This window comes from Grammomys surdaster, unplaced genomic scaffold (genome assembly GCF_004785775.1).
Source record: "Grammomys surdaster isolate TR1022 unplaced genomic scaffold, NIH_TR_1.0 126133, whole genome shotgun sequence".
Classification (NCBI taxonomy): domain Eukaryota; kingdom Metazoa; phylum Chordata; class Mammalia; order Rodentia; family Muridae; genus Grammomys; species Grammomys surdaster.
Window position 1 is genome coordinate 3,926,472 of NW_021620941.1, and position 26,124 is coordinate 3,952,595.

General features: G+C 53.0%; 2 protein-coding genes across 2 annotated transcripts in view; one reads left to right on the forward strand and one right to left on the reverse strand.

The window, feature by feature from the left end:
* The first annotated feature begins 8 nt into the window (after positions 1-8).
* On the forward strand, positions 9-14,332 carry Sh3glb2 (SH3 domain containing GRB2 like, endophilin B2). The gene is made up of 11 exons (XM_028757153.1): positions 9-140; positions 3,697-3,838; positions 4,408-4,536; positions 8,446-8,579; positions 8,719-8,811; positions 10,584-10,646; positions 12,092-12,115; positions 12,516-12,605; positions 12,777-12,877; positions 13,282-13,522; positions 13,733-14,332. Exons 1-11 carry the CDS (start codon positions 78-80, stop codon positions 13,838-13,840), a joined length of 1,188 nt encoding a protein of 395 aa, XP_028612986.1. The 5' UTR covers positions 9-77; the 3' UTR covers positions 13,841-14,332.
* Positions 14,333-14,955: 623 nt separating this feature from the next.
* Nup188 (nucleoporin 188) overlaps positions 14,956-26,124 on the reverse strand; it is a 58,566-nt gene continuing 47,397 nt past the window's right edge. Inside the window, exons 28-44 of the mRNA XM_028757152.1 lie at positions 25,102-25,171; positions 24,694-24,761; positions 24,055-24,250; positions 21,010-21,087; positions 20,687-20,772; positions 20,340-20,485; positions 19,956-20,137; positions 18,475-18,675; positions 18,255-18,347; positions 17,902-18,060; positions 17,333-17,470; positions 16,747-16,821; positions 16,425-16,664; positions 16,166-16,297; positions 15,866-15,939; positions 15,624-15,753; positions 14,956-15,512 (exon numbers count right to left, since the gene is read on the reverse strand). Coding sequence (XP_028612985.1) covers positions 15,336-15,512; positions 15,624-15,753; positions 15,866-15,939; positions 16,166-16,297; positions 16,425-16,664; positions 16,747-16,821; positions 17,333-17,470; positions 17,902-18,060; positions 18,255-18,347; positions 18,475-18,675; positions 19,956-20,137; positions 20,340-20,485; positions 20,687-20,772; positions 21,010-21,087; positions 24,055-24,250; positions 24,694-24,761; positions 25,102-25,171 — 2,245 coding nt within the window. The 3' untranslated portion in view covers positions 14,956-15,335. The remainder of the gene's footprint in view (positions 15,513-15,623; positions 15,754-15,865; positions 15,940-16,165; positions 16,298-16,424; positions 16,665-16,746; positions 16,822-17,332; positions 17,471-17,901; positions 18,061-18,254; positions 18,348-18,474; positions 18,676-19,955; positions 20,138-20,339; positions 20,486-20,686; positions 20,773-21,009; positions 21,088-24,054; positions 24,251-24,693; positions 24,762-25,101; positions 25,172-26,124) is intronic.

The window sequence follows — 26,124 nt, forward strand, 5'->3', positions numbered from 1 at the left end:
GGGGCAGGGTGCGCGAGGCGGGGCGGGGGGCTGCCGGCTGCGCTGGGGCGGGCGCGCGGCCCTGTCACCGGCGCGCCATGGACTTCAACATGAAGAAGCTGGCGTCGGACGCGGGCATCTTCTTCACTCGGGCGGTGCAGGTGAGGCCTGGCGCGACGCCGCGCACGGGGCCCGGATGTGGAGCGCGCCCCGGGACCGTGCTGCAGGAGCCCCTTCCCTGCAGCGGCGGCTGTGCGCGCCGGAGGCAGCTCGGGCCCCTGCTCCCCTGCCCGGAGCTGCCCGGGGGAGCTCCCAGCGAGGTCAGCTGCACCTCCCTGATGGCCCGAGACCATGGGGGCCTGCGCTCCGGTGCCTGGGCGCCTGGCAGTTCCCCTTTGCACTGACAGCTTACCCACTGCCCTGTTGCCTGCACAACCCGGGAGATGAATGACCACTGGGTGATTTATACCTCCCTACACTACTCTCCCTTCCTCCCCATCCCCGCCCCAGGCCAGGCTGGCAGGCTGAGGGCCACACAAGAATACCCAATCCCTTTTGCGGGCCTCAGTCTCCATACCCGTGCAATGGGCAGGTTAATGCTATGGTTTCATCCAGTCCCTTTCACACGCTTGGATAGTCAGGCCGGAAGCCAGGAGTTATTTCCTTTCTGCTCTGCGGGAGGCCTGTTTCCTTTTACTTCCCAGGCCTAAAGGATGTCGAGAAGGCTAGGGTCTGGCAGGCTGCCCTCTTTGGGTCCTGTCCAGGCCAGTAATGCTGATATTGGAACAAGTCCTAAACATTTGGTATAAGAAAGAGAAACTGAGGCGAATTCATGTGTCAGTGAAGGGCTGGAGTCAGGATATGGATGTTGATGCTTCTTGTGACCTTGGGGGGCAGGAGAGCTTTACTTCGGGGCCTCTGTTTCTGGCTCTGAGAAATGGGATGGGTGGCTCTCTTTTCTGGCTTGTCTGCAAAGGAAGTTGCTGAGGTTAAATACACCTGTGCAGCGTGTGACCTTGGACAAGTCATGTCAGCCTTACTCTGCCCTTCTGTAAGGCAGGTTCGAGGCTCAGGTTGGAGGCCCTGTCTGCTCCAAGGGTGGGTGTGGGATTCCTGAGGTTTCTGCACCCCTGGGCTAACCCATCTCAGTACCCCAGGAATAGGCTCTGAATGCTGCCCTTGTTGACTTGCTGGGCACAGTCCCCCCACCCCCCACCCCAGAGGCCCATGTGGCCATGTTTACTAGAAAGCACAGATTTCCCATGAGACTTAGTGCCCCAGTGAGGATTGCCATTCCTGTTCCCAGTTCCAAGCTTGGTGGGCAACTAGAGAGGATGCTAGGACCTCAGAGCCTCAGTCTCCTGCAAGAGGGGGAAAGCCTGTCCCAGTGTTGGCATGGCAACCACACTATCTCATACATCTGGGAAGAACCTGATCTGCTGGTTTCCTGCCACTGCTGGTTTCTGCCATCTGACCTGGCCAGGCCCACAGAGAGGGCTTAGAGGTAGTGGTGGCACAGGGCTTCTGGGCCTCACTCTGCCTGATGGGGGCAGGCACACGGGTCCCACTTGAGAGGCAGCCAGGGCCCAGGCTGGGGTGGAGGAGGGAGCTGGGAATGTTATAAATAGAGGTTTTCTGTGCTCTGCACGCCCGCCCTCCTGCTCATGCTGGAAACGGTCGTGGACTGTCTCAGGCGTGATCCCCTTCCCCTCTGAAGGGAAGGAACTAGGTATCAGAGGCAGCAGGCACCTGTGGTGTGACCTAGAGAGGTGTCTGACATGGGAGGCGTCAGGAAAGGTGGACGTGACAGCTCCCAGGGGTCAGTGTCCCTGTGCCAGGTACCAGGACATGTAAGCACACATTCCCTGTGTGGACCAGTGACAATTTTGAGAGACTCCCCCCTCACCCACATCCCAAAGGGAGCAAGGCCTTTCCAACTTGAAACCCAAGGACAAGATCCTTTGTACAAGAGTGATTTTCAGGCTGGCTTACTTCACAAAGGGCTCCAGAGTTGTGTCCGGAATGTCAGCCAAAGTCTGTGAAGCAGATGCCTGTGGCAGTGTGGCCCCATCAGGGCAGGGAGGCAAGGGAAGCCACCACACAGCACACCGGAGTAATGTGAATACTGTGCTTGTGGGTGGGTGTGAGGAGCCGCCCTGCCGAGGGTTTTAGCAGTAATCAGGTACTTGTGACCGGCTCCACCCCCCCTTGAAGTAGGCAGGTAGCATGGCGAAGGGCAAGGCGGAGGCCCAGGATGCAGGAAAGCCCGGTAAGCTTGGGAGCCTGTATGCTTGGCCGCTTCTGACCCCCAGTGACACCACTGAGAGACTATAAGTGATGACAGTGGCTAACACCACCCTCAGGCCCAGCAGGAATCTTCTGTCCCAGGTCGTGTGAGGCCTCAGGTTCCATCCCCAGTATTTCCAAAAGGAAACCAACTGTTGAACCCATACTCTGTGCTTGCTGGATGTTCTGTGAGGTGGTTTTTTGCCATTTTCCAGGGAGAAACTGAGGCCCAGGGAGATGCTGCTGCCTCTCTGGGCCTTTTCCTCAGCTGGAAAGGTGGGACTGACAACAGCATCAGAGGGCTGGGTGGCCTGGGAGGGCTGGGACCTGCAAGGGTTTGGATCCCTGGAGAGTCAGGACCACAGAGACAAGTGCAGGGACTGAAGACAGGGTGAGCTGCCCAGGGAGCTGAGGGGGAGGTCTTAAAGCAGGGAGAAGCCCAGGGCCTGCTGCATAATTGATGGCTGCTGAGAGACCTGGCGGCTCCTTTGCTGTCCTCTGGATGATTCATCCCTCACAGGCAGTGGCTCTGCAGAGCCTCCTGCTTGTAGATCCTGACTCCACCACAGCCCTCCACTTGGCCTCAGTGGTTCTATCTGTGTAATGGGAAGCTTGACCCTGCCTGCTTCAGATACTGCAGAGACTTGGTGCGCTAATGTGGTCCTTATCTTGGACCTGTAGCAGATCTCACCTTTTGCTGCTGAGGCAAGCCTGGTCACCTGGCTGGAAAAAGCCTTTGGGGATATCGGTTCCTGGGCTTTTCTACATTAGATGGCCAGGACTTGGACCAGTTTCCGATTATTCCTAGGTGGCCCACATGGCTCCAGCCAGCTCTGATGGGGGACCCATGTGACCTGCCGGGTACACGCAGCAGCTCCCAGCGGTGGCAGTGTGTATATTCACGCCGGGCACAGGCTCAGTTGCCAGCCCCTCACGTTGAATGCACATCTTTTCTATCTTACCCTCGATAGAGAAGCATTTTACTATCTGTTTTAAGGGGAAACTGAGGCCTAGAGAGGCAAAGCCCTTTTTCAGTGTCACACAGTTCAACGAGTAGAACTGAGGCATGAATAGCATCTCTTTAATCTAGGACCTTGAGTCTTTCTAGTCTCTGTTCGAGCCCCTTTTCCCTGAAGCCCCAAATTGCCTGTGGAGTCCCATGGTAACTCAGACCCTTGCTCTGGGACCCATCTGTTCCCTAAGGACTTGCTGCCAAGTTCTCCCCCTCAGCACTGCTGGCCATCTCCTCAGAGCTGACGCTCACTGGGAGCACACATGCTTTTGTGGAGAGAGGGGCCAGGGATGCTATGGGGTTTCCAGGAGCCTCAATCCTGACTTACCCATCCCCTTACCCTAGAAAAAGGCAACCAAGACCCAGGGTAGGTTGTGAAAGGTTTTGACCCCAGGACCCCTCCTGTGCTTCCTCCCCAGTTCACAGAGGAGAAGTTCGGCCAAGCTGAGAAGACTGAGCTTGATGCCCACTTTGAAAACCTCCTAGCTCGGGCAGACAGCACCAAGAACTGGACGGAGCGGATCCTGAGGCAGACTGAGGTGCTGCTGCAGCCCAACCCCAGTGAGTGGGTGTGGGGCAGAGGCAGGTGGGCCCTGTTGGGCTCAGGACCAGAGATCAGGGCTCCAGAATGCCCTCTGAGCCACAGGGACGGCCAGGCTGGCAGGAGTTGAGGTGGGGAGAAAGTCGTGCAAGGTACAGATGCGGGCCTGGGCTCCGGGCCGGAGATAGGCAAGGACTCGACCAAAGTCATAGAGTCAGCTGCCTGCCAGAGAAACTCTAGAAATGAAGGCAACCTGCATATCACCTGTAATCCTGCAGTGTCCCTGAGTGTTCAAAGAGGCCTAGGAACCAAGGGCAGGGCGTTGTTCAGATGTGTGCTCCACACTGTAAATCCTGTTCAGATAGAGGAGTCAAGGGGGTGCTGACTTCAGTGCTGTGATACTTTGAGCTGTTATTTTATGTCTCTGGGCCTTGGCATCCTGTAGTCTCACAGGGTGGATGTGGATGTAAGGGGTGGGTCTGGAAGTCTTCAGGATGGATGCTGGGGGCAGAGATGAGGCTGCCCAGGATCTGCTTTCTCACTGGCTAGACCAGAGAGCCCTGTGTTTTTGCCTGTTCTCTCCCTGTAGGTGCCCGAGTGGAAGAGTTTCTATATGAGAAGCTGGACAGAAAGGTACCCTCGAGAGTCACCAACGGGGAGCTGCTAGCGCAGTACATGGCAGAGGCAGCCAGCGAGCTGGGCCCCGGCACTCCCTATGGTGAGCAGACCACAGAACCAGGAACCAGTGTGGGGCACTGTCTCTGGGTTCTTTTTGTTTGTTTGTTTGTTTTTCGAGACAGGGTTTCTCTGTACAGCCCTAGCTGTCCTGGAACTCACTCTGTAGACCAGGCTGGCCTCGAACTCAGAAATCCGCCTGCCTCTGCCTCCCAAGTGCTGGGATTAAAGGCGTGCGCCACTACCGCCCGGCTGTCTCTGGGTTTTTAAGTTCCCCCTTTCTCTCTCTCCTCTCCCTCTTTTTTTTTTTTTTTTTACTTTGGTTGGGTTTTGCTCTTTAGGGCTGGCCTTAAATCCCAGAGCTCCACAGGGCTTTGATTGCCAAACACTGGGATTGAGGGTAGAGGCCATCAGGCCAGCTTCCTCCTGTTTAACGTTCTACAGACAACCTGAGCTTATTCTAAATGCAAGGTCCTTCTGGGTGTAGAAGAGAATAAAAGAAAGAATCCTACCTTAACCAATTTAGATGTATGTATGAGGTGTGGTGTGTGTGTGAGTGTGTGTGTGGTGTCTGTATGTGGTATGTGTGGTATGTGGTTGGTGTGTGTGTGTGTGTGTGTGTGTGTGTGTGTGTGTGTATATGTGGTTTGTATGTATGCACGTTGTTTCTGTGGTGCTGGAGTTGGATCCTGGGGCCCTGTGGATGCTTGACAAGCCTTTACCCCTGAGCTGCGTCCAGCCCCAGGTCGTGTGTATGCACATAGGTGCTCATGTATGTAAGTGTGTGGAGGCAAGAGGGTCAGCCTGAGGCAAGAGGGTCAGCCTGAGGCATCTTCCCTCTCACTAGGACTTGGGGTTTACTCACTGGTTAGACTACGGCTGGCTGGCCAGCAAACCTCTGAATCCACCTTGTCCCTACTTCTGGAACACTGAGATTCCATGTCACCACCCCTGCCGTACGTGTGTTCTGGGGTTGACTCAGGGCCGCGTGCCTGTGCATACTACACCTTCCTGGCTGAGTGTCTCCCCAGGCTGACACGTACTTCTCAATAGGATCATCTGTACCCTGCAACCTAACTTTTAAAAAAGGATTTATTCTTCTGTGGATGAGCATTTTGCCTGCATATGTATATTGTACCACTTGTGTGCCTGGTGCCTAGGGAGGCTGGAAGAGGGTATCTGTTCTCTCAGACCCAGAGTTCCAAGCTGTGTGAACTTGGCAGCATGCCTGTTGGAAACTGTGCGCTGGTCCTCTGGAAGGAGCAGCCAGTGCTCTTAATTCCAGCTCGTCATTCATTTGCCATTATCTAAGATAGGAGTCCTGGTGGCATTCGGAGAGCCTCCTCTCTCTTCCTTCATTTCTAAATTTTATTCAGATATACCTTAGAGACCATCAAATGGACTGACTCCATCAAATGGACTTTTTTTTTTTTTTAAACTTATCTTTATTTGTATGAGTACACACACTGTAGCCAGAAGAGGGCATCGGATCCCATTACAGATGGTTGTGAGCCACCATGTGGTTGCTGGGAATTGAACTCAGGACCTCTGGAAGAGCAGTTGGTGCTCTTAATCGCTGAGCCATCTCTCCAGCCCCTCAAATGGACTTTTTATATATATACTCCAGTGAATTTAGAGTTGTACAAACATCTCCACCTCATCCAAAAGTCCTGGTGCCCAGTTCAGACTTCCAATGGCATGGATTTGTCTGTTCTCCATTGCTTCAGCTCTGGATCTAAACTTTTGAGAAATGGCGGGGCTCCAGCCTGGCTCAGACAGTTGGTAACGTGCTGCCTGGCTTGACGGCGGCGTCTGTGACTGGTCTCTAGCACCCAAAGGCTGGGATGGTGGCAAAGAGAAAGAGAGGGACTGCCAGTGTGTTCTTCCCAACCGGCTTTGTGGCTTCAGACCCCACTAGCATCCGCTGTTTGATCTTCAGTCTGGGGTTTAAAACGCCAGACTTTTTTCATGGGCTGCAACAGTGATTTTCAACCTTCTTAACACCGAGACCCTTTAATACAGTTTTGAATGTTATGCTGACCCCCAACCATAAAATTACTTACATTGCTTCATGACTATAATTGTGCTACCGTTATGAATTGCAGTGTAAATACTCGTGTTCTCTGATGGTCTTAGGTGACCCCTGTGAAAGGCTCATTCGACCCCGGGGCTCGACTCACAAGTTGAGAACCTCTGACCTAGAATATGACCTATGAGGGATTGGTGTGTACATTATGTGTTACCGGGTAAAGTATTGTTCAGGAAGGTTAGCTGTTGACAGTGTGCTCTTGTTGACTGAGTCACATGGTTATTGAGAAACAGCAGGGGCCTTTCCAGCCATTTGTTGTACTGTCTTCTCGTGTAGTTGGTCATTGTGGGGTGTGTCTACGCTTGTCTTCCTGATGGATTGGTGTGCGCGTGCTTGTGGAGGCCAGAAGTCAGGTTTGCATGGCTTCCTCCACTCTCTCTCATTAACCTGTAGCTCATTGTTGTGCAGCTCTTGGTAGCCAGTCTCCTGTCTCTACTGCCATCCGTAGTATGGTTATAGATGCATGCCATTGCACTGAGTTGTATGTAGGTGCTGGGGATCTGAATTCAAGTCCCATGCTGGTGCCGCAGTCAGTGAGTGACACCTCTGCCAGCCCTGGATTGACTATTATCCCTATAAACTACCGCTGTAGCCAGCGTGGTATAAGCCTGTAGTCTTGCCACTTGGGAGACTGAGTATGGAAAGCATCCATCTCAAAAACTAAAATGAAAATGCTACTCTTTCTCTCGTTAAGCTCTCTGCCTGAAGGTTCGTCCATTTTGTCTGATACCTGTTGGGCTTCTTAGCTCTCCAATGCCACCATTTGCACAGTATCTTCTTCTGATCGTCTCAGTCTGTTTATGTCATAAAGTCTGTATGTGGCTCTAACCAATAGCATTCAGTATGGATAGTATTTAGTTTTTAAGATATCCATTCTGATAGTCATTACCTTTTCATTAGCGTGCTCAAGTCCTCTTACTGTTATTATTGAGGTAGTTGGATTCACAAAAGTCTTTTTTTTTTTTTCTTCTTGGAGACAGAGTCTTTGCCCAGAATGGCCTCTAACTCTGGCTCTTCTAGCCTCAGCCTCACAGCTGATGAGTCTGGAGGCCTGCCCCCCATTTCCAGCTTGCTCCTGTTGTGTCAAAGTAGCTCCCAGGGAGCCGTGCCTGGGTCAGTACATGTTCGTGGTCAGCCAGTATCTTCATCTCCTGAGAGTGACGCTACCAGGGAGTGAGTGTTGTGTGAATTGGGAAACTGGTCTGAAGGTTGAACAGTGTACAGATCCAGTTAGCTTTTGCCTTGTGGGGGCGAGGCTTTGCTAGTGTGCTGTCCAGCCTGTCTCAGACATACCACAGGTGTGCTTGCTGAGAGACATTCAGGACGCCTCAGACTTTTCTGGATTGTGTTCAGTTCTGGCAGGAGGCAGTGCTCTTAGTACCAAGCAGGTCTCCTGCCTGTCCAGGCCTGACCAAGGAGCAATAGCACATGCCCAGGCTGATGCCACTTGATTGTTTTTTACCAGGGTCCACTAGTTATTCAGAAAATGTTTCTTCATTTGTTTTTGTGCTTTGAACAATTCCCAGGGTCTAGAAGTTGACATCTTTGACAGCTGTGCTCAGTAAGTGTGACTTTTGGGGGATACTCAGACTCCTCATTCTGGAACTCCCCAATCTTGTGTTTGTTCTTGAGACACCAGGCCTCATACCTGCCTGCTGGGCAAGGCTCTACCCCAGCCACACCTCAGCAGCCCCTGGCCATTCTTTTTAGGCCATTCTCTTTGTGCTTCATGTTAGATGTCCAGCACATCTGCTTGTCCTGAGGGTGGCACCTCTGTAGGTTGCCTATGCTTGCTTCTCAGCCCTGTTGGAGGCAGAGTGGCTTGTGTTCTGCTTCTCCCTCACCCTACAGCTCTCTTCCTAGGGAAGACACTAATCAAGGTGTCAGAAGCTGAAAAGCGCCTGGGAGCAGCAGAGCGGGATTTCATCCACACCGCCTCCCTCAGCTTCCTCACGCCCTTGCGCAACTTCCTGGAAGGGGACTGGAAAACGATTTCGGTAAGGAGTCTGGGACCACTCCTCAGAGGTGGCTCCTGCCGGCTGAGTGACCAAGAATGACTGTCCATTTCTGGGTCTCAGTTTGCCAGGGATTTCTGAGCAGGTCTAGCCCAGTCTCACTGTCTCTGTCATCCTGCAGAAGGAGAGGCGGCTCCTGCAGAACCGGCGTCTTGACTTGGATGCCTGCAAAGCCCGACTAAAGAAGGCCAAGGCAGCCGAAGCCAAAGCCACGGTAAGTGGCCCTGTCTGCTCCTTCATCCCAGGCTCTGCTGGGGAGTTCAGGGACTTGGTATTTGGCATGCTCTTCCTCTTTGGCTGGGGCTGGACTGTGCTGACTGGTCAGGTCATGGTCTCTGTCCCCACCCCAGGGAACCCTGGTGGCTCCAGGACAGACAAATATGAGGTGGGCAGATTCACAGTGCCTGTAACTGGGCTGGGCACCCTGCAAGCCTCTAAGATACCAGATGGAACTCTTGCATGCCTTTCCTGGCTCCGTGGATGCTCAGCCTGGCCCTGCCTGGGCATGGCTCCCTGACTAACTCTCCACCTGCTGCTTGAACATGGGGTACAAGGCGCCCTATGCTTAGGCTCCCCTAGGCTGTGGAGAACACTAGAGCTGGCCAGCCCCCATAGCCCATGCAGGGACTGTCTAAGGAGCAGGTCCTGGGCCATCCTGCTCCTCCTACATCCCCAGCCCACAGGGACCTGCTCAAGCAGGATGGGAGGGGCAGGCTGAGCTGATTTGACAGGGCTAGACCAGAGGGCAGAACGCTTGGTCTTGGTATGCAGGCTGCTCAAGGGGGTAAGGGACCTAACAGTCACCACAGGCCCTGAGAAGGAAATTCTAGGCCCAGGGTATGTTAGGGAAATGCCTCTGTGCTTCTCAGCCTCTCAGCTGAAGGTGGGCTAGACTAGGCAAGCCTGCTGGGCTCTGCACTGCCCGTAACTCACTCCTTTCACTATACCCTCCCTCTCTACAGTATGGTCAGTCAGTGTGCTCGCTGGGGCCTACACTGCCTCTGGCGAGAGCCATAGCCAAGTCCAGGGTCACCAGTGTGCATGGTCCATACGTGAAGAGAATATGGCTCTTGGGGTCACTTGTCAATCACCTGTGCAGAACAGCCCCACTCCCTGTCACTTCGGCCTTTCCTTAGTCACTGCAGGGTGACTGCTTTCTCCCCAGGAGCCCAGAGGGCCTTGGGCCTGAGTCATGTGAGGTGTGAGCAGTGTCCCTAGGGCCTGCTACCCAGGACTCCTGAGGGTGGCTTGTGTCCTTAACGCGGGTCCAGCTGTGCCTGCTCTCCTGCTGTGGACTTACTAACTGTCTGTTTTTGTTCCTTTCCGTTCTGCTTTGGGTAACTTGGCTCAGTGTGAGGGAGATGTGAGTATGCCCGTCCCATGTGCTGTGCTGCTTCCGGTTCGCCCATCCTGCCTGAGGCCCAGGTGCTGCGGCCAGCCCAGGGCATACCCTCAGGCTTTTGCAATTGGCTGGCCTCCGTGCAGAGGCTCTGGTTTGTGGGGATGCAGGCATTGGCCTGTGAGGCAGCTTCTTGCAAATGTTAAAAGCCTGTCATTCTGTCCATCCATGCATCCATCTAGCTACTCTTGGGGGGGGGAGGGGATCTGGCTTTGATGGAGGAGCCAGAAACTGTGGTGAAGTTCTGAGCTGGAGAAAGCTGTGGTGGGGAGGGGAGGCTGTGGATCTGTTGGGCCTCCTTGTGTGCCTGAGACCCAGAAGAGGGACATGCCTAGCCTGTGGGTTCCTTGGGCTCCCAGCACACTGTCACTGGATCTTCAATTTGGACCCATTGAGCCCCTAAGCCTGTCTCATCTCCAGCTGACTGGAGTGGGCAGAGGGTCTGTGTTGTATCTGTCTTTCCCCCTGTCCCAGGGGCCAGGGTTTCTTGTATCTCCTTATAGGAGACCCTGGGGCCACCTCCTGACCTCAACACTGGTCCTGGCCCAGGGTGACCCCTCTCCCCCATGAACTCTGTTCCCCGCCAGACGGTGCCTGACTTTCAGGAGACTAGACCACGTAATTACATTCTCTCGGCCAGCGCCTCTGCGGTAAGCACCCCTCGCACCATGCCTTGCCCCACCCTGGCCTCCTTGGCCCACAGCTCCTGCTACTGGCTCTGCCAGTGCAGGACCAGAAGGTAGCAGGTGAGCCAGAGGGCCCTGCTCATGTTGCAGGTTGTCCTGAGAGGCTGAGGGGCAGCTCAGAACAGGGAAGTGACAACTCCATGTGCCCAAGTCTGGTCCAGCAGGCAGGCTGAGCTGGTTTCTCCCTAGGCAAGGTAGAGGATATTTTGACCAGCTGTACAGAACCCCTTTGTGTCCTTAGTTCAGCACACAATGCCACCTCTAGGGATCCTGAGGAACTTGCCATTCTATGCTTTCTCCTACAAAGGTACACCACTTCAACCTCCTTATGGGTCTGGGGGGACCCTGTGGTAAGAGAGGAGGCTGCCTGGGTCTGGTTTCCTCTCTCAGACTCCTTAGCACCATGGTAGGCTGCAAGCCAGATGGCCTGGGAAGCTCCTGGAAAACAGGTGGGAGGCCAACCTAAGGAGCAGGTTGGAGGCAAGATGGAGGTAGGCAGGCTAGAACGGTACAGTAGCCAGGTTGAGTTAGGTGTATATAGACTGTGTCGGGGCTAGGCTAGCCACATACCTCTCTACCTGTGCCCTGGGTGAAACTCTCCTGTGCAGGCCTTCTGACCCTCCGCTCCTGTTCTGAGCATGCTACCGTGTGACTTGTGCTGTCATTCCATGGCTGGCAATTGTCTTTGAGATGTCTCTCAGGCCTGTTAGCCCTTCAACATGGCACACAACAACGGTGCTCTCAATGTGGGCTGTGCATTCTGCTGGCCCAGTTCAACAGTCTGTGTGTCAGGGTGTTGTCCTAGGCCAGATTTCCACAAATGACCATAAATTGGGTCTCCTAAGTCATGGTGGGGGGAGGGGGGCTTTTCTTCCCTAGACTCTGGATGACACTTCCCGCTCCCCTCCCTGGGCCGAGTGGAAGGAGAAACATCCCGGAGGGTGGAGGCTGCCCTGTTTTTTTCTTTTGCCACTGACCCCCAGTGTGACTCTGGCCCGAGGCTGCCTTTCTCTGCCGGAGGACAGAAAGGTTCAGTGACTGGCCCAGGGTCACTTGTCCTGTCCTGCCTCCGAGCAGGAGTCAGGGTGGGGTGGGGACATTCGGTCTCTAAGACCCATTTAGAGTTGGGGGTGGCTGTAGGAAAAGCACAAGCAAGACTTCCAGCTGGCTGGCCCTGCATGCAGCATGCTGGGTGGGACGCGTGCCACCTCCCCGCCCTAATACCAAATCTTGTTGCAGCCTCAGCTCCTGGTTGGGCTGGGGTGGGTTGAGCAGGATAGGGTGGGCAGAGGTTGGGTTCCTGGGAGCTGGGGCAGGCACAGGCTCTGGCATCTGGCCATCCCTACTCCACCACTGACCAGTGCCCACCTTGCGTTCCCTGCTGCCCGGTGCTGTTCTGGTCTCTACAGCTTTGGAACGATGAAGTAGACAAGGTGAGTTGGTCCTTTGAGAACTTGGGGGTAAGGTCTAGAAAGTCAGGGATTGGGGCCCAGACATAACTGCTGCTGGAGACGGGAAGTTTTCAGTGTTCAGTTCTGCCTTACGCTCACTGCAGAGGAGTGGAAGGGGCGATACTACCCCCCTCTGGGAAATGATTGTTCCACAGCACACTAGGCCCAATAGCAGCACCTCCTGACAGATCCCACCCTGTCAGGGTGGGGAGGGCCTGTCACTGCAGCTACCCACAGGTTCCAAATGGGCTGTGGCTCATCTGGGGTAGAGCCAGGCGCCTGTGTTCCTGGAGGGCACTGGTATTGTCCCTAGTAGGCAGCAGGGAGAGCTCGTAGAGCGGCTGAGGATGGAGCTGCTCTCATGACTGCCCGCCCTACCTAGGCTGAGCAGGAGCTTCGAGTGGCCCAGACAGAGTTTGACCGGCAGGCAGAAGTGACGCGTCTCCTGCTGGAGGGGATCAGCAGTACCCACGTGAGTCCTGCATTCGTGTTCCGCTGGGTTTTGCCACAGCAGAGGCCACAGAGCCAGCCCACAGACTGAGCACTCCCCCACCCCCGTGGTGTCTAGAGAATGGCCTGTCAGAGCCTGGGATGGGGACAGGCCATGCTGAGGCCAGAGGTTAGCTGGAGACCTTCCTTCCAGGTGAATCACCTTCGCTGCCTCCATGAGTTCGTCAAGTCTCAGACAACCTACTATGCACAGTGCTACCGCCACATGCTGGATCTGCAGAAACAGCTAGGCAGGTGTGGCTGGACCCAGGTCTGAGGCCCCCTATCTCCCAGACCCAGTGAGTGGCCCAATGCTTTTGGCCAAGGGCCTTTTCTTCTGAGCTCAGAAAACCCCATACATGAGGTTGGACTGGAGGCTCTGCCTAGACCCCACTGGGTACCTCATGGGGTGAGCCCTTGGGGACCAGAGCCCCAGGGGCTCACAGTAGTGGGAGGTGGGCAGGGACAAGCAGGTGGTACTATCTCAGCTTCCTTTATGTTGCTTTTCTCCTTGTGCTGCCAGCTCTCAGGGTGCCATGTAAGTTATTGGTGGTTGGGCCTCCTTGTGTGTAATATGGACCAGTGTCTCTGGTCTGTCTTGTAGAGTACGTAGGGCTCTCACAGGTCAGTACGGGGTACTGAGACCCCCTTTTCTCTAGATTTCCAGGCACCTTCGTGGGCACCACAGAGCCTGCCTCCCCACCCCTGAGCAGCACCTCACCGACCACCACTGCAGCTACCATGCCTGTGGTACCTACTGGGGCTGGCTTGGGCCCTCCAGAAGAGGCAGCACTCTGCCTGGAGGAGGTGGCTCCCCCGGCCAGTGGGACTCGAAAAGCCCGGGTGCTCTATGACTACGAGGCAGCTGACAGCAGTGAGCTGGCACTGCTGGCTGATGAGGTTGGTCCTGGGGGCAGGCAAGAGCTGGACAGACCAGGAACACTGAGTGTGCACAACTCTGGTCATTCTCGTGGGAGTCCCTAACCTCTACAGCCTAGTACAGCCCTGAAGGGACATCTCTCACAGGGAAGTAGCAGCTTTGCCCCAGCTTAGTCCTGGGGCTAGGCTTACCCATGTCTAGAGTCTAAGTCTCTTCTCTTCTTCCAACAGCTCATCACTGTCTACAGCCTGCCAGGCATGGATCCTGACTGGCTCATTGGTGAGCGAGGCAACAAGAAGGGCAAGGTTCCCGTCACCTACCTGGAACTGCTCAGCTAAGCAGCCCCTTCCCAGGCCTGCCGCTTACACTTGTCTGCTGGTGACAGAGCTGCCTAGGATAAGGGACCTAACTCTTTTCTGGCTGTGCCTGTCATTCAGCTATTAAGGACCCCACAAGACAGAATGGCTCCAGGTCCCTCTGCTAGCCCTGCTTCTGACCTAACCCTGCACACTCCAGGCTTCCCAGCTCCTTAGCAGGACGGTCACTCCATTTGATCCCACCATGGGCCCAGAATATGCTGGGATGCTCTTGGCATGAAAGGAATGCTGTGAAGGTTGAGGGGGACAGCAGCAAACAGGTAGGGCTGGGACAGTGTAGCAGGAGACCAGAAGGGTCAGCCAGAGCAGCAGCACCAAGTGCTGCCTCCCCCCACTTCCCTCATGGCTCTGGCTGGGTGCAGTGGCTACAGCCACCATTCCCTCAGTTTCTAACATTCTTACTTCTGCCTGTCTGCTTGCTCTCTGGCAAATAAATCCTCCTTTGTGTGCAAATTGCCTTGTCAGGGTCTCAGAGTCCAGGAGCCACCCTAAAAGCATGATGGTTAAGACTTCATTGGTCTCTTAGGGTAAGGTTTGGAGTCATGGCACTAGCTGCTCCCAGAGTACAGAGCACAGGAACAGTTCTTAAGCATCCCATTTCCCGGAGTTCCGCACATGCAATTACACAACACTTTGTACCTAAGGAAAACGTCCGTCCCTAACCCTGGACCCACATGTGGGTCTACACTGGCTTGCCTGTTAGGGAATAGGGACGCTTCAGTAGCCAACAGTTATAGGCTCAGCCTGAAGCTGCACGGGACAAGAGATTATCTACCTCTTCAAGGTACTAGTTTGCAAGTGGCAGGCAGGGAGCCCTATATCAGCCTGATTCTAGGAGCATCCAGTGTGGCCATGCTTTATTTTAGATGGTCCCAGTGGGCATCCCGGGGCTTCACGGCAGGAAGAACTACATGCACACTGAGATCTAGACTCTCCCGTGTGTGCCTGTCCTAACAGTCTGCTCAGGACTAAATGGGAAGGTGCTGGTAAGTCCGCCTCAACAGGAGTCCTGCTGTCTCCAGCCACCCTTCACCCCCAAAATCTGGGGCCTCGGAAAGTTGCCACATGACACAGGCTCTATAAACAGCATTTTTAATATTTGTATAAATAGACCACAGAATTACCAAAAAACTGCAAGAATAGATCATGGAAAACCCTCACTACACACAGGCCTGTCCTGTGCTGCCAGCACCCAGGGCCCCCCTGGCTCAAGTGCCATGGGGATACGGAGAAGGAAAGGGGCCACCTTGGGGTATTGTCAAGTCTGAGCACCCTTTGCTCCCTGCCCATGCTGTTGACCTCTTCAGCTATATAAAAATAATGTCAGCGGGTGGGCAGGAGGGGGACGAAGGGATCTGCTTGCTCAGTGGCTGGCCTTGTGGAGGGCGGCAGCGCCCTCTGCCCAGGCTGCAGTGCAGGTTGGTAGGGAGTAGCAAGTGGCTAGTACTCCACTGCCCTATCTCTGCACGTGCCGGACAAAGGCTTGCACAAGTTGGATCAGAGGCTCCTGAGACTCTGGGTTGGCTTTGGAGAGAGAGGTGGCCTTGCCCTGTGGCGAGGGCAGGACTCCAGCAGCAGGGGAGCTGGGAGCTCCCCGTCTGAAATATCGTGAGAGGCTGGAAAGCAGCGTGCTCTGCAAGGAAAGCAGCAGATAGATGAGCTGCAGGGCCACTGTCCCTGACCCCAAATGACAACACGAGCGGCATCCAACAGCCTTCTCTGCTGGGCAGCCCAACATCCGTACCAGCTCTGAGCTCAGCTCCTGCTTCATCCGCTGCTTGTCCCGGGGGTGCACAGCCGGGTCCCTGAGGTAGCGCACTGCTTGGGAGATGAGTAGGTAGAAGCAGTTCTCCATGGTGAACAGCAGGAGGGACCTGGAGAGGCAGGCATGGGCAATGCTGCAAAGGCACTTGACAAACCCAGCTGAGCCAGCGATGGGAGGACGGCAGCCCACAACTGCCCCAGGCCTCAAGACTTGGGTCTTACTTTAATGTTCGGGTCCCTTCTGCTTGTGTGCTGAGTCCCACAGCCTGGGTGAGGGATTCCTTTTTCTTGTCCAGCTAGAGGAAGCGATACAAAAATCAAGTTAGCAGTAAGAGTGGTCAGTTAGAGAGCTACTTACAAGTCTTGCATACCAATTCCCCTGGCACCTCATGGGGTACTCATGGGAACTCCTAGCATGCCCCTCCCTGTAGGGAGAGGCCTAGGCTCCAGGGGCTAGATGTTGTATATTTCTAAAACAAGTGGAAAGTTATGTTGTGGGGGAGGGACACCTCACCAGCTTACCTCTCCAAGCATGTTGAGGGCCACGTTCACTGTGGCCAAGAGGGTTCCGAAGGAGGGGGCCACTTCAGAGTCAAAGGTGGGAGTAGTGAAACTCAGGGCAAAGAGGAAGTTGTATTCAGCAAGATCCAGGGACTGAAAGACAAAACAGCACTCTGGAACTTGCTGAGAACTCTCCAAAGCACAGCATAGTGTACTACAGAGCCAAGGCTCAAGGCTGAGTGTCGGAAGCTAGTGTCTGTTTGGAGGTGACGACTGGTACCTGGTCCAGGAGGATCTGGCAGACATCTGGGGTGAAGTGGCGAAGGGCTGCCAGAGTCCTGCTAAGAATCTTGAGAAGGCCATACTGGACTGTGTGTAAGGCTCGCTGTTCCGAGGCCTCAGTGTCAGCAACAGGCTGCTTGGAGGAGCAGCCAGATGGGGTAGCCACAACAGTGGTAGTGGTGGATGGCCGCTGAACTCGGGGAGTGACAGCCGAAGGGAGGCCATCACCATTTTTATTCTAAGGAGTCAAGAAATGAATGGTGAGTTATGGGAGCTCAGTGTGGCACTGCCAGCAGTGACACGCTAGGGGCCTTCATTACCTGTAGGTAGTGCTGCAGCATCTTGCGACTGTGTAGGAGGGAGGTACAGGCCTGACACAAGTAGCCCAGGTTCACCTGGGGCACAGAAGGGACAGGAAAAACTTATGGAGGCAATTCCCCCGGGATACCAGCATAAACCCCCCTCACCCCACTGATGCTCTAACTCAACAGCCACCAGCAGGGCTCAGGCCTGGAACGTTTCCCTGCACTGCTGGCACAGTGCAGTCCTCAGACATCAGCAAGACGGGGATTACTACTATTTCCACACTGCAGGACAGAGGTGATGTGACTGGCCAAGGTCATAGAGACAGTAGCCATGGCCACAGCCTACTGCCTCTCAAGCCTGTGGGCTCTTCCAGCTTCAGGCCTTCTGAACCTAAGTCTACCTTACAGAATCCAAGTTCTCTACTCATCCAGTCTCTTCACTCTGGAGGGAAGAACTAGCCTGAGGAAGCAGCCTGAGTCAGACCTGTGCCCCAAGCAAGAAGCCCATGTTCAGAGACAGCCTACAGTTCACTGATGCTATCCACTGACTCCCTGCCCCTCATCTCCCCAGACCCTCCAAGAGGCCAAGTCTGAGGCTCACCTGAACATCACGCATGAGCTGAGGCAAATGGAAGTGCCACTCCTTCCTGAAGTGGGACAGTTGTAGGATGAAGCCCACAGTGTGATCTGCTTCCTCCAGGCAGGCGAGACTCTGTACTGTCCTCACGGCACTGAGACACTGAGGACAGGACAGCAGAGAATGCTCAGGGCCCTACACACCATGTCTACCTACGTATAAAGATCAGGTCCTGGGCCCACACATGCTTAGGTAGCTGACATTACAATCAAGTTTTCCCCTTTGTCAGGTGACTCAAGTCAGATTTCTTTCTTTTTTTCTTTTTTCTTTTTTTTGGTTTTCTCGAGACAGGGTTTCTCTGTGTAGCCCTGGCTGGCCTCGAACTCACTCTGTAGACCAGGCTGGCCTCGAACTCAGAAATCCACCTGCCTCTGTCTCCCAAGTGCTGGGATTAAAGGCGTGCGCCACCACCGCCCGGCTCAAGTCAGCTTTCTTAAGATCCCTCAAAGATGAGGGCATTGATAGCACAGGTCCTACAGCCACCTGCCAAATGGCTTTGAGTATCCCCTTCTGTGAGGCAGGCAGGCCCTCACCTGCAAGGTCCGCTCCTGATGGACACCCACAAAGTCTAGGGCCTCAGTCAGGAAATTGTAGCGCAGAGTCTTGAGCAACCGCTCCATCAAGGACATGGACAGGCGGTAGACCCCCGGCCAGGACGGGGCATCCAGGGACTTTCGAGAGGTGCTGGGTGTCTATGACAAATGGCAAAGAGGCTCAGGACTGATGCCACAGGAAGGAGCCCACTCAGAGCAGCAGTCTCTTTGCGGCCCAGTTGCTGGAATGAAAAGTCTCAATGCTACAGGGAACTGGGCTAAGATGAGGGAGAAGCAGCGCAGTGGACACCTGTCACCCGAGAGCTACAAGAAGCAAGATCCTGGGCACTCACCTGTCCTGTGCCATTGCTGCTAAGCTGGTACACACTCAAGAGGGGCAAACAGATGCTCTGGGTGATGCCGGCTCCAGCCACTGCTGTGGCTCCCTGGCAGAAAAACCCATCATTAGATGATGGAGCCCAACGAGATTTGTCAAGGGCAGGAAGAGAGATCTGAGTCAAATTCTGGATTGTAGGCGCATGGAAACTATTTGGCACAAGCGGGGTGTCTTACCTGCTGGGTGCGAGCCAGGGTGAGGAGCAGGTGCAGCGCAGCCTCAGTAAAATGCAGGTTCTGCTTCATGCGGAGACTCATCTCCAGGGTGGTGAGCAGTGTGGGCAAAATGGGAAGCCTTCGGGTCACCTGCAGCCATGAGTCCCCATCCTCATCCACCTCACAGAGCTCCTTAGCCAGATGCAGTCCCAGGACACACACCTGCTGGCAGTCAGGGCAAAGACAGGGAAAGGTGGAAAGGCTGCTGCCACCATCGGGTCACTTGCTCTCAGCACAGCTAGCACTCTATTTCCTTCCTTATTCTGAAAATGTTGAAAATAATGCATGAATAATAAATCTCAGTTTAAAAATGAAAACAAAACAAAAAAACTCCTTTTCTTACTTTAAAAGGGATTCAAAACTATCTCTAACTGTAGTCCCAAGGTATCTACTGCCCTCTTTTGGCCTCCAGGGGCACCATGCACACTGTGTGTGTGTGTGTGTGTGTGTGTGTGTGTGTGTGTGTGTGTGTGTATACACATACACATATACAGACGGAACACTTAGATACATAAATATTAATAAGTACATGCTATGCAAACCTGAGGACTGGAGTTTGGTGCTAGTACCTACATAACAAGGCAGGAGTTCTATATATCCTGTACCCCCAGGTTTGAGGCGTGCTGAGAATCAGACTTACTAGGTTCTAGTGTGCCTGAGAACCCATGAGCCCCAGGTTCAGGAAGAGACCCTACTTCAGAGGAGTGAGTGGAGCTCGACAGAGGAAGACAGTATACATTCAGTAGTGACTACAACTCATACCAAGACACTTAAGACTGTGCATTGTTTCCCACTAATAGTACTTGCTTTCACATCATGCAAAACATAACTCGAAATCCTCTTTAGGGGTAGGCAGGAAGTTACAGGCTAGCCTGGGCTACAAATACAAAGGAGGACTTAAAAAAAAAAAAAGCTGATATACAGTTTAAAAAACATGTTCTAGTCAGGGATAGTACAGCATGTCTTTAATCCCAGGTTTTGAGACAGAGGCAGAGGCCAGAGGGCAGAGGGCAGCAGGCAGCGGATCTCTGTAGGTTTTAGGTCAGCCTGGTCTACAAAATGAGTTCCAGGACAGCCAGGGCTGTTAACACAGAAAAACCCTGTCTTAAGCCCTGCCCCCACCAAAGAAAAGATTGTTCTATACTGCATCCGTCACCTTTTTTTAGAGTCCTTGGGTTAAGAGCCTGTGCTGTCCTGTAAAGCAGCTCTCTTGAGCCCACGCCTGCCCTCATCTGCTCACCCCAGCCAGGGATCAGACACAGAAGACCTGCTGACCTGCTGACCTGAAGCTGCTCATGGGTTTTCGGGGTCCAGCCTTCCTGACCCACGATGCCTGCATAGTTATGTTGTAACGGCTGGAAGCCTGGTGCTTCTCCGAGTGCTTCCCTCAAAGGCCTGAGACCACAGGGCTCTGGGCTCCTCAGGCTCCCACATTCCCTCACCCCATCACGCTGGTCCTTGTGCCGGGGCCGAGGGCAGTCATCTGTCTCCATGCTGTCCTTGTCCTCGGGAGCACTGCCTGACGCTAGGCTGTGGCGGGTCTGGTCAAAGAGTGCAATCACCTCTTCTTGGAGGGTCTCACAGACGTTCAGCACCAGCTGGGAGTACTGGGGGATATCACTTACTGCAGAACAGATGGGAGGGGTGCTGTCACCCAAGGCAGGCCATTCTGACTGCAGGGGCTGGAAAGGCAGTTGCGTACCAAGAGGAAGGGTGTCATACTACTGGGATGGGAAGGGTAATGGGAAATAAAGCATTCCTGGGGTGAATCTCAAGCCTCACAGGAAGCGCATGTGTGCGGCCCCGAGTTAGGAGCTGGTGCTCACCTCGCAGCTCCTTCATCTGTAACACTGTGATGAATGCAGAGAACACCTTGGCCTTGGTCTTTTCCATGAGCTGCTGGTCTGCCTGGAGCACCCCTTCCAGGACCTCTGTCAAGGGCCCAAGGATTTTATCTACAGCACCCAGCTCTCTGAAAGAACAAGGCAGAAGCAGCATGCCTCACTCACTGTCCCCAGTGCCCCTCCAACACCACAGGCAGTCTTCCTCACTGCAGCCTCATCTGCTGAGTCACTCCGTTTCCTGTGAAGTATACCAGACCCCTTGGGTGGTGAGGAAGGGTCGGCAGGTGGTGCTGAGGCAGACGGGCCGCCACCTCCGTCGCAGCACTCACCTCTTCCACTGTCGGAGGAGGATGAGCAGCAGGGTACACATCATGGAGCCCAGCCGGAGGCAGTTCACTGACGTTGCAACAAGGAGCTGAGGGGAGAAGCAGCAGAGCAGTCAGGAGTCTGGCTGCTCATAAGCTGTAAGGATACAGTGTCTCTTTGGCCTCGGCCCTCCTCACCTGATCCTGACCTCTCACAGGTGCAAGGAGCCAGGGCACCTCCTCTTTACCACTGAGTCTCACCTCCCAGGCTACCTAAGCACTGACGGACTGTCAGACTGGGAGCTCCCTATGTGACCTTAGGGAAGGGAAACTCTGGGCATACTTACCAATGCTTTGGTCCCATCAAGTACATCGAGAAAAAGCTGGCGCCGCACTGCCATGTCAGTCACATGCATGATGTCTGCCTGCAATGGGTGGGAGAAGGGTTATGCCTGGGACAGCCAGGAAATGAAGGGCTTCAAGAGGCCATTACAAGTTGGAAAGTCATCAGGGCCCTGAAGGAAATGAAGCTTCAAGCCCTGCAGTTATTTGGCTCCCCCTGAGATCTGCTCTGCAGAATGACCCATCCTTCCAGTGCTCAGCACTCTCCACAGGCTTCCCAGGGCTCAGACAGTCACCTGCTGTATGACCTTAGTCCCTCCCGTGCTCACCCTAGCCCAGTGCTCCCTACAACCTCCCTTTCGGTTTTTGAAAATGGTCTCACCATGTTGTTATGTAGGCTGTCCCTAACTCGGGATCCTTTGTGCCTCAGCTTCCCCATTGGCATGTGCCAACCACAACCGGCTCATTGATGCTTCCTGAACAAACCGAGTGCTTTCTCCTTCTGCTCTTGACATTTGCAGTTTCATCTGCCTAGACGCTGCCTGACACACTCTCTGCTCAAGGCTTCTTCACATACTCGGTGTCTGGGCATCACGTCCCAGAGGCCACCATGATGGCTCTTACCTCACCTGTTAGCTATCACAGCACCTTCGTCACCATGAAGCCACGTATTACAATCTGGTCACAATTTCATCTGTGAATTTACAACTTACCTCCTTAAGTCTTTATCTCCCCACCCCCTTCAACACAGTGTCTCTGGCTGTCCAGTGACTGACTTTGTAGACCAGGCTGACCTCAAACTCAAAAATCCACCTGCCTCTGCCACTGGAATGCTAGGATTAAAGTTGTGGGCCACCACTGCTCAGCCCTTCTCTCCCTCCCCCCATACATTACAACAGCAGTTTCCCTCCCTCCACTCCTCAGTCCTCACACACCTTTCCTCTCCTCCATTTCCATTTAAAAAAAAAAAGAAGAAGAAGAAGAAGCGGCCTCCCAGGGCTATCAACTCAACACAGCATAACAAGTTACTGTAGACTAAGAACAAACCCTCATATCAAGGGGGACGACACTGCAACCCAGCAACAGGAAGAAGGTCCCAAGCACAGGCGACCGAGTATGAGAGTTATCTGTGAGGCTCTGGAGCATGGTTAGTTGATTCTGTGGGCCATCTTTCTCTCGCTGTCCTCCCTCACTCACTGTGTGACCAGGCCCTCCCTGCCTAGTCATTGCTCTATCCAATAGTGATAATTCTGGAGTTTTGACTTCTTTAAAAAACACAGAAATATTTAAGAATGTGTTTTCAGTTTTTTTTTTTAAACATTTATTTATTTTATTTACATGAGTACAACACTGTGGCTGTCTTCAGGCCCACCAGAAGAGGGCATCGGATCCCATTACAGATGGTTGTGAGCCACCATATGGTTGCTGGGGATTGAACTCAGGACCTCTGGAAGTGCAGTCTCTTAACCACTGAGCCCTCTCTCCAGCCCATGTGCTTTTGTTTTAATCCCAGGTGTGGAGTATCAGGCTGCTTCAGACTGTCCACAGCAGCTGACTATGATTTGCCTTGTGGTCTGGCAGGGGCATGATTTTGCCAGCTGCAGATAGCTGTGTGACATAATGACACAGAGGGGCCCTGAGGACTTTTCTGAGGGTATATAAATGCTAGAGCCCATAGGTGGGCTGCTGGTGGTCACGGTTTGTTAGGTAGTTGTAAAGGAAAAAGAACAAGAATAAATCAGATATTCTGATGGCAAAGATCAAACTTGCCAAAAATCAGCAGGAAGTAGTCTAAGGATAACGCTGCCTCCTTTCTGACCTCGGACTTTATTGAGGGATCTCTTTCCTCTCTATCCTTTTTTTCTCTCCTATCTAGGGTTACAGGGTTGGAAGGGTAGAAGAAAGGGGGTGGAGAAGTAGCCAAAGTCCAGCTATAAAATCTCTAGTGCCTGTAGGTGCAGAACAAATATTTGAGAAGCCATGGGTGGGAGGGAGGGAGGGAGGGAGGGAGGGAGGGAGGGAGGGAGGGAGAAGGTGTACAGAGAGCTACAACTTAAGAACTGCTGTTTAGCTGGATTCTTCCCCCCCCCCCCCACAAGGGTCTTACTGTGTCACTCTAGATGTCCTTCTAGCCTCAAACTTACAAGACTCACCTGCCTCTGCATAGCGAGTGCTGGGATTAACACAAGTGCCACCTCACCAGGCTATTGCTGGATTCTAATAGGCAGCGACATGGACATTACCCTATCTGGCAGGAAAGTCTTGCAGTAGGTCTGGAGACTCAAGGGTCTATAGGCAGCCTGCACTGGAGAACAAGTCAGACAGATGGGCAAGGTTTTTGGAACAAGGAGGCACATGCCAAGGTTCGACTGTAATTAATAAGATATGGTCCAGAGGAAGAACAAACAGTTCAACACCACGTGCTATAATAAACATAATAGTGCCAAACTGAAAAATGCCAAGAATGGTGCCAACTGTTCCCAACACCAACTCTCTCTCTTTGAAATGCTCAGTGGGTAAGGTACTTGCTGCACAAGCCTGATGACCTGAGTTCAATCCCTGGAGTTCACATAAAGGTGGAACTGACCCCACAAAATTGTTTCTGACCTCCCCACACAGGTGCATACACTAATAATAAGTAAAAAATTTAAAAACTCACTATACAGTGAGGAGACAGTGGCCTCCGTCCTTTTCCTAGAATCAATGAAAACACACAGCACTCTAAGAGATCTGGGGCTGCTGCAGCTGCAGCTGAATCAGACACCTACAGTGTCCAGAAGGCACAGCCCCAGAGGCAACTACTTCTGAGCGGTGTACCCTAGACCTATCCAAGCCCAACAACAGAGAAGCCTTCAGGATGTCTGATGGGTTTGGAACTGCTTCTCTGTCCTGTCCCTGAGCACTTGCCCATCCTCATCTCTTGGCACACAGTGTCTGCATCTCAGGGACAAACCTTCATTTACTTCATGCCCAGGAGCTGCATGTGCTAGGCACCTCAGCAAATCACTGCTTCCTACTAAAGCAAAGCCAGGTGTCCTCGAGGTGCTTACGTGACTGGTAGCAATGATGAGAAGCGTCCTCCAGGCGGACACCAGCATCTGATACTCAAGCAAGGACGTGCAGCTGCTGCCCTCTGTTTCAGCCATGTAAACCGCCAAAGACTTGACGTACCCTGACCAGTAGGCAAAGCGTTTCTCGCTGGAAAACTTCTTGAGTGTATCCTTTAATGACTGGTCTAATGAACCCCTATACAAAATACAAACCCGAGTCAGAATTCAAAGTAGACGGAGCTGAGATGGCACATGGCAGCCAGACCTAGGATCAGCTCCATGAGCAAGACTGAGGCCTGTCAGAAAAGTCTCTACCCCATCAAATTCCAGTAACATGGAACCTGCTCAATAACTCTTCTGGCAGCATCATAAGTGCCATCAGTGCATTGGTCAGGAACAGTTCACTGACCCTCCATGAATGGGCCAGACCATCCCTCCTGTGTGCCCTGCTTATCGACCACGCATTCAGTGACAGGCCTCCACCATCTACCACCCCTCATCTTTGGTTAAAATCCCATGGGAGAGTGCTAGAGACATGGCTCATTGGCAGAGCACTTGCTCAGCATGCAAAATACCTGGAGTCTGACCCCAGCACTCCTCAACAGCAACAACAAAACCACCAGAAGGGGGAGGACTCACTTAACTACATAGTATATCTCCAAACATATTATCTTCATGATTAGGGCACAGGTTTCGAGGATGCTGGGCTGTGGAGGGGAGAGCAAACACACTAATTACATGGAGAAACACCTCCGCATCCACCCATGCTGACAGCACGGCCTAACACTCAGAAAACAAGTAAACACATCTTTATGGAATGCAAAAAGTGAATGCCAATGGACAGGGCATCACATCCGCAATGTGAAGAGACCAGAGCTTCCCACCCAGAGCAGCCATGTCTATCTGCTTCCAGAGAACAGGAAGCATGCTCTGCTCTGCAGATGGGACTGCATGTGAAACCTCGAGGCAAGGTCCTGTTCATGATGCCACAGACCAACCCTTCTGCTCAGGAACCCTAACCTCTGCCCTACCCTCCATATAGCTCACCTCAGATGTCTCTGAAGGAGGAGAGAGAGTTCCAAACAGCGGACTCGTTAAATTCTCCCAAAACTTGGGTCTAGGACAAAAACACGTGTTGAAATGTGACTTTTTCTTTCCCACGGCCCTTATCACTCTGGTCCCCCTTGCTGGTATTTTTTGATACTTTAATGTGCCAAACCTAAAATGTTTCTCATAAATCAATTATTCTTATATGAACATAAGAAGTCCATAAATAAAACTACATCTTCCACTTAAGAAGTGCAACTGGGAGCCAGGTAGTCGTCGCCCAAGCCTTTAATCCTAGCACTTCGGAGGCAGAGGCAAAGGCAGAGGCCAGCCTGGTCTATAGGGCGAGTTCTAGGACATCCAAGGCTACATAGAGAAACCATCTTACCTCTCCCCTGCCCCCCCCCAAAAAAGGAAGAAAAGAAAAAAAGAAATAAAAAAGAAAAGTGCAACTGGGGCTGGTGAGAAGACTTGGCACCAACTACCAACACTGATGATCTGAGTTCAATTCCCGGGACCCACATTGCAGAGGTTGTCCTATGGCCACACATCGCTATGTGACATGTGCTTACACCCATAGAAAAACTTAAAAAAGAAAACAAAACAACAAAATAACCCTTGATTTTTTTTAACTATTAAAAATGAAAACCAGGGGGCTGGAGAGATGGTTCTGCAGTGAAGAGCACTGGCTGCTCTTCCAGAAAACCAGGGTTCAATTCCCATCACCCACATGTTACTTTATATCTCTCTGTAACTCAGTCCCAAGGGATTGGATGCCCGCACACAGATGTACGTTCAGGCAAAACACCAATGAATATAAAATAAAAATAAGTTAAAAAAATCAAAACAAAAGATCCCTGGCCAGGCGTGGTGATAAGACTCTAACCTCTGCAGGTGGGAAGCAGAGGGCTGCAGGTCTACATAGCACGCTCCAGGTCACCCAAACCTACAGTGAGACTGTGTCCCCAAAAAAGCAAATAAATACAAAGAAAAAAGAAAGAAAAAGACATCTAAGAGTCCCCG